The sequence below is a fragment of the Arachis ipaensis genome, chromosome B03 (assembly GCF_000816755.2).
Source record: "Arachis ipaensis cultivar K30076 chromosome B03, Araip1.1, whole genome shotgun sequence".
NCBI classification, from domain to species: Eukaryota; Viridiplantae; Streptophyta; class Magnoliopsida; order Fabales; family Fabaceae; genus Arachis; species Arachis ipaensis.
This window is the reverse complement of record NC_029787.2, coordinates 115,927,982-115,938,173: the sequence shown is the minus strand read 5'-3', so window position 1 is coordinate 115,938,173 and position 10,192 is coordinate 115,927,982. Positions and strand designations below refer to the sequence as shown.

The following is a 10,192-nucleotide window of genomic DNA, read 5'->3' as shown; positions in this document are numbered from 1 at the left end:
TACTGAAATAAAAAAAAAAGTTGAATAATTTTGAATTTTGATAGAGAACATGTATCATGATGAATCGTCAAATTACATGATTATACATTTTGAAAGGAGGACTTCAGTTATCTTACATATACAAGCCATACGGTGCCAACTAGTCATCTGAGTTATATTTCAATTTTCATCTAAAGAAATCAGTAAGTAAATAAACAAACCTCAATGTATGAAATGTTCTGGTTCTGCAGTCCAATGCACAGTAACACAGAAGCCTGGGCATATGACAATGTAACTGGAATCTTTTCTTGGAAGAACAGATGTGTAATGGTGGGAACAATATCTAAAATCTGTCCAACAAGGAGGGTCATGATATACTTAAAAGCACTCCAAATCATATAAACAGGTGTTGAGAATCGTACGTATTGGCACAGTGAATTGACCATATAATATATCAGATATTCAGCAGTATGTATATGGGGCACAAATTTTGGTCTTAGACGACCTCCTTGAAACCCCCATTCACTTATTCATTTCTTAATCATTATTTTCTTAAGGTGTTTTTCATGTGCACAAGATGAAATTCTACTTCAAAAAGGGAAATCACTGGACATCATCAGGGGAAAAATTTTGCTCCTTGTGAAGAACCTCTTTAATCTCCAAATAAAGCATTGAACATATCAAGGCACCACTTGGAAATTCTGGTTAGTAATATATGAGATCTTACCAGATGGAAGTCAGCTAGATTTTCAACATAAGCCTCCAGTCGCTTCATATCATGTGGTGATAGATATTCTCTAACAGATCCCAAATATTTATCAGAATTGGTCTTCCAAGGTTCTTGGTCCATGAAATTGATTTTTGGATCTATGATGCTGGATGAATTATCACAATATGAATAGAACAAGTATTTCAATGATGGCGATAAATATCAGGGGAGAAGAACCCATTGAGTTCAATGCACTCTAAATTTTAGTTGATGAGTATGTTATGCAACAGTCTTAGAAGTTTACGAAAAGCATAAGAAAATGAATCGCTTGACTTCCTTTCAATATCCAGGATCAAAACTATTAACTGTTGAGTAAAAGCATCTATATAATTTTATATCTTAAAATTTTCGTGGGGGAAATATCACATCAATGTTGCAAATTGAGAATGGAAAAAGATGTAAATTCCTAATACTAACCTCAGAGCAAGCTTGTATTCCATACCACGAAAAGTGGAAGCCAGAAGTCTTGTAAATCTTTGCTTAAAATCTACAAACAAAAATCATATAAAAATTAACAAAGTTAATGATCAATATTGAAGGCAAATCATATAGCATACTTTCTTGAATAATCTCTTCCAAGAGCTTAAACTATTGCGTAAAGGTACATAAATGGCTTTATATTCAGCACCCTCCCTCTCCCCAACACACGGGCACAAGCATCTTATAGACTTAAAAGTGTGGGCTATGCACAGACCTATACTATGCTATATTATAGTAAAATTTAACTTTTATTTAGAAAATTGGGTGTAACAATGATTAAACTGTAAACCCCATGACAATAGAAACTTATGCAATGTCATGAATAGGCAAGGAGGCACATAAATGGTTCTATATCCAGCACAAAGGAAGATGAACTCGCCTTCATAAAACGGACCAAAAAACCCCCATTGATTTGATCCATCAACTTCAATTTCATCATTGTTCAAAGGTTTCAGGATCATGCACGTATGCTCACCAGTCACAGCATTCTGTAAAGTAAACATATGTCATCTGTAAAATAAATTTCATTATTATTGTCTGCGGCCTAAGAAAAACTAAATCTTAACTGGAATCTGGCCAATGTAGAACGGAGCAAATGCATGCTTTCTCCAAAAGCGAAAAAGGTCCAAGGTTAACCCAAATGAGACGCCAATGTAATGGAGCTTCTCTGGCCGTCTTTCACGCAGATGTACCAGCAAATGAGGAAGATTTGTTCTAGGCTTTATATTTTCTTCAAGCAACGAAACCTGTATTGATTATCATCATATCATTAAAAAGGCTAAGCATATAGAAACATAAAGAGAAATTGATAAACTCAAGAAAAAACAATAACAAATCAAATGAAATCTGCCATTTTTGATCCAGTTGCTGCCAGTCAACTGTATGTTTTAACTCAGATACCAAACATTACCCTAATGTTTATTATAGGAAGCAATTAAGAAGGCCAGGATACATAAGCAAGGACCTGATCGAAAGTACTTAATAATGAGTATTTCTTTACTATCTCTAACTATGAAATGCTTTAGTAATATCCTGAAAACAAGTATAAGCAACTAATTGAAGCTTTCGCACTAGTGGCTGTCAGCAGGCCTATAAAAAAGACTCGGATAGCTCCAATATCCCGCTATGGCATAAATTAACTTCTGATAAAGAAATGAACAGAACTAATCTGTACATAATACATATTGGAGTTCAGCAGAAATATACCTTCTCTGCAGCTTCTGTAACTCTAACTTGTGGAGCTTGCACTTCATCTTCAACATCGATCTCAGAGATGGGAGTAAGTTGTCCTTCATAGTAACTGTAAAAAGTAGGCAATGCAAATGATCAACTGAATCTACGTTAAACATTTTTACATATTTTATATATAAGACTAAAATGAGTGCCCTGGCCCCTGAGACAACATCTTTCAAAGCAGAGTATCAATGTACTGGATCTGGATGGTACCAAAACAAGCTAAATCATTTTCCCTGGCGGACCCATGCTTAAGGCTAGAAGCTTATCCCATAAATGAAGAAGCAGCTCTCACCACTAGAAACTCTAATCACCAGGCCCCATTCCAAGGCAACACCTTAGACTAAAAAAAAATGGTAACTTGATGGAGAAGTGTAATTAAAACAACACAAATATATTTTCAGAATTATAGTACTGCACCATTTAATACAATTCTAATTATAAGAGATATCAGCACCTACATTAGCTCTTGATTAGAATAATAATTGACTGGAGGCTGCAGCAACATATTTTCAACTACACAGTTGAACCAAGGCACACTAAAACCAAATAGATGTAAAAATAAACTTTTGAAGAACGCTTTAAGAAAGTTAAAAAGAATAAGGAAAAGAAAGCTAAAGTGAACATCAATTGAAGCAAGGAGGCAATCTGCTCTCACCGTATTAAAAGGTCAACTGCTTGTGAACCATATCCAAGCTGTAAAAGAAAGATGATGAAATGTAAGAGGGTGTCACGCCTTTGGAGAATCAGGTTAGTAACAGAAAGATATGCCTTCATACAGAATTACCCTCATGGCACTTGGGTGTGTAGCAATGCGTACAATACGAGCACCAGAAAGTGAGGGGAAAACTGTATCACGAAATTGCTCACAGAATTTCCATGGAATTTGATCCCCAAAAGGCTGATGACCATCACTCAAGCTTTTGATTGCTGACTGGCGAGATATCTGCCCCTCAAGACAGACCTGTAAGCTATGAATGTCAGAAATCACAACAAATGGACGTGCAAGCTAAACAGAAATAGGAGATAAACATAACAAGAAATTACATACTAAAACTAACACCAAGTAACTGCTGGTACAAAGTAATACAAGCTTCAAAGAATCACAGCCATTTGCTAATGCTTGTAGCTACACAGTTTTTACCCATCACAATCAAGCAAGAACAACAAAATTTATGCTAAACAAATGAAACTTCACACATTGATATTGAAACTTCATAGTTCGTACAATGATATCAGCTATCACACGTTAATCTGACGAGAGGCAAAGAGCAGATAAGGAGAAAATTGCAGATCCTAAGGTCATGTTAAAACAGATCATGTGAAGATATGTAACAAACGAAGACAAGGATAATTTATGCCAAAGATGCAAACCTGGATGACACACAAGATATCAGGAAGTTGATTCTTTGATTCGTCAACAGGTCCTGTAATTTGAATAGTATTATATATCTAGTTCAAGCCACATCAATTTAAACACAGGAAAAATAACTAGAAAGGAAACCAAATCTACCAAGTAATACAAATAAGTGGTGTGCTGGAGCATCTGCCATCAGCTGCAAATCATTTGGAGAATTTTTGTAATGTGAAGCAACATACAAGGCCATCATTCGCTGCAAGAATATCAATATATTAGTACAGCAAATAAATACAGGCATAATTATTTATCATTCCAGCCAAAATCATCAGATAATTCTGGTTTTTACCTGCAAAAACAATTCACTATCTTTATGGTAGGAAAAGAGGGTGTCCCGATTAACATAGTATAGATCACACTCACTGGGTGGAGGTAACCTAATTGCAGAACGAAGAACCATAAACAGAGAGGAAAAAAGGATGGTCCAAGTTTCCAATATGATATGAAAACACTGGATATAACCTGCTAAGATTAGGGATGGCACTTGAAACATCTAAGCATAGTAGAGTGTTAAGCCAGTTCTCTATGGGATCTCCAGAAGCATATCTGATGGACTCATTCAGTTCTATTTTCTTAAATAGAGAACCTGAAAGATAGAACTCATAATTCAGCAAATAACAAGCATGCACATAACAGTCAGTAACAGTTGTTGAAAAGCAATCTTGATCCCCTTCAACTGCACCACCTTTCTCAGCATAAAATGGCATGCATATTATATATTTAAAATTGACTAATAAAAGCTAGAAGAACTAAGTACCAGAACCAGATCCCTCCGTGCTCTTGGAAGATACATGGCTTTGCTCTTCTAGTTGGTGCAGAAGTTTTAGCGATAATGAACGCCCAGTGCCTTCATAACTATCCATGAGTTTCAAGAGAAATAAGTCTTCCCATAATTAAGTCACATCAGAAGTTAGCTCTATAAACAATAGGCACAGCAAACTTCATTAAATAAAATGAAAAACAAGGCATACCCATTAACTGTCGATGACAGGAAGACAAGGTATGGCCCGAGCAAAGACTTCACAAGCGGCAGTGGAATGGCAGCTGCTTCATCAATAACCAATAATTCAACTTGAGAAAGCTTTTGATGCTCGTGTGGGAGTATATACTGAAAACCATTTAGATGAAAACACAAGTTCAGAATCATGTTTACAATTTTTTTATATATAAAAGAAGATTACCATTAGGGCTGTGAGAGGAATAATACAATATAACGGTAGGATAAAAGATATCCCTTATAAGAGGGAAAAAAAAAGGAAAGAAGTTATCAATGTAGCATACACATCCAAATTTATACTTATAGCATTACGTAAACATTAAGTTTCCTTAACATCAAGACATTTATTAACGTAAAAGCATCTGCATTACAAAAAAATTTTACCTGAATTGTTTGTCTATGATGCTTGTAAATGTTAATCCTTACAGTAGTAGCTTTCTTGAATTCAGGATTTGCGCTTTGTACCACATCAAAATCAATGTGTTCCTGTTTACATAGGAAAGAGCAGCACTTTCGAATTTAATCAAGTTTTTATACACAAACCAACCGAAAGGCAAGAGGTTGGGATTCAAATACTATAAACAGTTTTCAGGAACATTCTATTCTCACTCACTCCTGTTCCCAAAAAACATAAAGTTAAAAGGAGATAATAAGATGCAAAATCAATGTGAAGTGATCAATCATTTGGTATCCTATTGACTAGAAAAGTAAACAGTTAGGTACACTTATAATATGAATGTGGAAACTTTAATGTTTTCCTTGGTCTTCAAATGTATTGCATGGAATGGAATTTAATAGGGAAGTTTATTACATTTTTTTGGGGAAGAGAGAAAAAACAAATAAGTGGCAAATAAGCACGCCATAACACTCGGTATAGGGAATAATTTCTCAGACATAAATAATACATATTATTAACAGAATTCACTATGTATAGTTGAAAGGATATGTTTTCCAGCTCCATTACTTACCTAAATTGACTAATTATATGCACATGTTTTTGGTCAGACTATCAACACACCATTATCTATCTCACTTGTACATATTAGTTCACGCTTTCCCTATTTCTCTTCTGTTCTCTTCAATATACTCATTTTTAAGATGAGAAGATCCCTTGATTTCTTCTTGGAAAGCAAAATAATATTCTCTTTATTGCAAAGTTTTCCTAGACAACCATTTGAATAAGAAAGTAGATGTAGTCCAGAAGTTGATATTTAGCAATTAAGAGATGTTGGATGAACCGTTAGGATATCTAATATAAATGAAAATGTACAAGAAAGGTACTTAGGAGTTAGGACGCCAGTCCATTACCTAAATCTAACTGCCCATTTGCCATCAATGCAGATTTTGCAACTTGTTTCTTACTAAAGCAATGAATAATGATAACAGCTGTAAGTGAAGTGAACTAGTACCTTGTACTCAAGTGCCTCAAAACCTTTGCATATAAATTCAAACAAGGTTTTCAAGTTCTCTGGGCTTGGTGCAGTTACAAAGATATTTGAATACCTACATAGGCAATCTTACAATCAGATCCAAACAAAGTCAACATAAATATGAGCAATAACTGTATCTATAAGCATCAAAAGCACATACCCCACAGCAACAGCTCCAGCAATTGATAAACCAAGAGCAGCTGATTTCCCACGACCACGAGCAGCCAACAATGCAACAGTGCTACGAAGGGTCTTGTCCAGAACTGCGTCCAGAAATGTGATGACAGCTTTTCCCTATTACCAAAAACCATGTAAAGCTTGCATCCACCATAGAGGAAAAACTACTTTGATTAACCATGGTAGACAATCCAAGGTTGAGTTAACACAAACCTGGTCCAATGTGCAACACTTCTTAATCAACGGTCCAACCGGAAAATCTTCATTGAGTTGTTCTTTAAGGTTTTTCAGGTCCTGCTCTGCTTCTGAGAGTCCCTCAGAGTCCTGAAACATCAATTTAGAGGCACAAAATTAGATAGTTAATAGTTTTACTTGGCAGCCAAAAAAGGAGAGAAGAAAAGAGCACATGGTAAATTAAATGCTTTTGGCAACATCATAATAAAAATTTCTCAAAATTTTCACAGAGCACAGAAACAAAAAGGAAACAGATAGTTATAGATGATATCATAGTACCTCCTTAACAGGAACTGGGCTAATAGACCTAATATGAGATGAAATTGGTAGTACATTCAACTCATCGTCCATGACCACACATGCCTTGCAAGAAGCAAATGATAATAAAAAACGCTCATTAAAGCGCCCAGTAGCTTCAGAGTGAGATTCAGTCCGGAATCTATCATGGACATCCTGCAACCAGTGAACAACAGAAAATTTGCATTTTGTATGACTTAACCGAAAAGTAGATGTTTAAAATTCAAAATAAAAACAAAAAGAATAAAAGAAAAAGTACTTAAACATCAATTCTGATGAATCTGTGTTCATACCATCACCATGGTGTAGAGACTGGTAAGTGAGGATAATGAACGAAGCAGCAGAACAATTAACCCTCCTCCCTCAACTGTTTCTATTGTTCTTGCTAGGAGATTAGGTGTCAACGCCTCGAAATCCTAAAAGGAAAGACAATGGCGAAATTGATGCATCTCAGTGGGGAAAAAAAAGAGACAAAAGAAAAAGTAACATGGAAAGAACAACAAAGAAAATTAATAGGAAGCATAAGATACCTGGAGTATACACATTCCGAAAGTATTCCCGAGAATTCTTTCAGAATCCTTGTATAAACAATAAGTTAAACCCGTACTCTCTAAAAACAACGAAAAAGGATCAACTTTCTCAGGATCCAAAAGCCCCTTATGCATCAATTTCTTAACCTGCTTAGCACGTTTCTTCCTATGACTGCATTCACAATGATCTTAATCATGTTAAAACCATGTCTACAACAACTCAAACAGAACATATACACTGGATATTACCACAACTAAATCACATAAAAACAAAACCAAGGCATCAATTATATATGCAGAACCTGCTGAGTTCAAGTTTGTCCTTGTAACACCATAAAACAGTTGGCCTGGATTTGATTTGGGCCTTGCTAAGCATGTAGTGAAGATTCACAATCTGCACACATTAAAGACTGTGTTTAGCACTCAAAAAAGAGAGAAAGAAAAAATGCAATGCCTTCTAATTTCCTTCACGGTATAAAATTAAGCTTCCAAAACCGTATAAAATTCGGCAGAACCTATCACTGCACTACAGAAGGAAATGGCGTGTGTAACAGAGACCTGGTCACGTGACTTGTCGCCGATGATGACGAACATGGACCTGTGCCTTGTTTTGACGCCATTCTCTATGAGATTTCTGATTCGTTCGTCCACTTTCTTCCTCATCTCTTCTCTGCAGCGAAATTGAAGTTTTCAAATGAGTGATTAGCTCACAAGGAGAGAGAGAAAAAAAAAAGAGCATAGGAGAGATTACGATAGGAAGCAACAAGACCTGACTAAATAGACGGTGGAAACAGCGGTGACACACAGTGGCGTGCGTCGACGGCAGAAAGTGTGTGTTGAGGAATGAGGAACGTTGAATATGTCAGTTGGTATTAGGGTTTATGGAGGGGTTAACTTCGGTTTTTTCATCTATAATAAAAACTAAAAAGAATAAAAGTTAAAATTAAAATAAAATAACAAGACCAACCGTCATGTCTTGGGGTTTTTTTTTTAAATAATATTTTATTTACCAAAATATATACTTTGTAACATTTTTACCAAAAATCTATTATATTTCTTATCAACCGAACTGGTAAATAAACCAGTGCAGTAACTGGTTCAACGGTTTAGTGGTTCAACCGGAGTTTAACCGATTTAGTTAAATATAAAATAAAATTATTAAAAATTTAATATATAAATTTCAAATATTCAAACAATAATTTCTAATATTTTTATACAAAATGCAACAAAAAAACATATCACTGATTATCATTTTAAAGTTTAAACTCATGAAGAATAACATAAATAAAAAATAAATAAAAAGAAACTATTCTAAGCTCTGGTAATTTTCTTCGGCTTTAAAGACTCAATCTCCATTTAGTGAAGAATTCTCTTTAATTGGCTTCAGCAGAGTTATATTCAGAATCAATTCAATTTTCATGCTTAAACATTACCATTTATGCACAATGAAAACTTTAATGCAATCATAGCATTTCAAAGACATCAGGTATATTTACATCTGTGGATTAGATTTTCTGCAGATACCAAACCAAAGTTCCATCTCTATCAATGTCTATAGTAACAAATAAAAATCATAAACAATTAAACAATGACTACCATCTCCAACCCCTCTTTGGATCCACACCCTGCAGTTCTAGAACAGGCTTGCTATCAAGAAAATCATCAAATTCATCATCCAGTTCTTCGTTCTTTCCATCATCATTAATCCTATCATTTAAGCCCTCATCATTGTCACTTTAGTTAACAAAATCTCAAGCAGCAAGCCTATGTGGAGCTTAATTAGTTTGAAGGTCTTTAGTAGGGAAAATGTAAGGCTAAATTATTTTTCAAGAGAAAGATGTCAAAATAAACTTTTGTGCTAATAGAAAAATGCTTTGCGGAGAAATGCTGTGAAGAATTGTAACAATGAATTGCTATCTTACCCACTTACCCTCTTCTAGCTACCCATCACCACCAGTTAGCTGAACACCCAACAACTCAAGAAATTGACAAACTGTCAACCACTCAACGACGAGGACAGAGACGGCGAGTGAGGAGCAGAGAAGCAGAGACCACCCAGCAAGACTGGCGAGGAGGCAGAGAAGCAGAAATGACGCACGGCGAGGAGCGGAACAGCGACGACCCACGGCGAGGAGCAGAACAGCGACGACCCACGGCGAGGAGCTGAGTAGCGACGACCCACAGCGAGGGGCGAAGAAGCAGCGACGGCGCACGCAGTGAAGAGAGACTGGGTTGAGACACGCAACGAAGGAAGGGGACGACGACGGAGAAGGGGAATGTGGGGGCTGTGCGGGCTGCGGGTCTAGGGTTCTTTTGATCTTTCAATTTCAAAGTTCAAAGTTTAAGCTGGAAGAGGAAAGGGAGGAGGAGGAGGTTTTTGGCCATTTAGGTTTTGTTTTTTTTAAATGAAGGTCAAAACGCGCGTCGTTTTGGAGGGTGCACCAAACCGGAAAACATCTAAAAAATCGGCTGGTTTCATTGGTTTATCGGTTAACCGCCGGTTTATCCGGTTTTTTACCGGTTTTTTGTTAGTCGATTTTTAAGGCTAATCAAACCGTTTTAATGACCGGTTCCTAATTAATCTAACCGAATCGGTTGGTCCGGTTCGATTTCAAAACTATGCACACCACATATGCAAACGTCAGTACG

The 10,192-nt window shown here is 36.1% G+C and overlaps 1 protein-coding gene across 7 annotated transcripts in view; it reads right to left on the bottom strand.

Annotated features, from left to right (window-relative positions):
- The window catches only part of LOC107631143 (RNA cytidine acetyltransferase 1), an 11,196-nt gene extending 1,287 nt beyond the window's left edge, over positions 1-9,909 (bottom strand). The window contains exons 1-26 of one of the 7 annotated variants that reach the window (XM_021119349.1): positions 9,474-9,909; positions 9,140-9,250; positions 8,313-8,464; positions 8,102-8,213; positions 7,846-7,937; positions 7,544-7,715; positions 7,307-7,429; positions 6,996-7,169; positions 6,696-6,806; positions 6,466-6,599; positions 6,285-6,378; positions 5,260-5,361; positions 4,850-4,986; positions 4,636-4,733; positions 4,341-4,464; positions 4,168-4,255; positions 3,975-4,074; positions 3,836-3,888; positions 3,249-3,425; positions 3,120-3,157; positions 2,435-2,528; positions 1,795-1,974; positions 1,608-1,716; positions 1,166-1,235; positions 707-854; positions 201-329 (exon numbers count right to left, since the gene is read on the bottom strand). In XM_021119349.1, coding sequence (XP_020975008.1) covers positions 201-329; positions 707-854; positions 1,166-1,235; positions 1,608-1,716; positions 1,795-1,974; positions 2,435-2,528; positions 3,120-3,157; positions 3,249-3,425; positions 3,836-3,888; positions 3,975-4,074; positions 4,168-4,255; positions 4,341-4,464; positions 4,636-4,733; positions 4,850-4,986; positions 5,260-5,361; positions 6,285-6,378; positions 6,466-6,599; positions 6,696-6,806; positions 6,996-7,169; positions 7,307-7,429; positions 7,544-7,715; positions 7,846-7,937; positions 8,102-8,206 — 2,652 coding nt within the window. In that variant the 5' untranslated portion in view covers positions 8,207-8,213; positions 8,313-8,464; positions 9,140-9,250; positions 9,474-9,909. Of the gene's footprint in view, positions 1-200; positions 330-706; positions 855-1,165; positions 1,236-1,607; positions 1,717-1,794; positions 1,975-2,434; positions 2,529-3,119; positions 3,158-3,248; positions 3,426-3,835; positions 3,889-3,974; positions 4,075-4,167; positions 4,256-4,340; positions 4,465-4,635; positions 4,734-4,849; positions 4,987-5,259; positions 5,362-6,284; positions 6,379-6,465; positions 6,600-6,695; positions 6,807-6,995; positions 7,170-7,272; positions 7,430-7,543; positions 7,716-7,845; positions 7,938-8,101; positions 8,214-8,312; positions 8,465-9,139; positions 9,251-9,465 lie in introns of those variants that run through there. The other 6 variants (XM_016334485.2, XM_016334486.2, XM_016334488.2 and 3 more) reach the window with 6 other exon arrangements.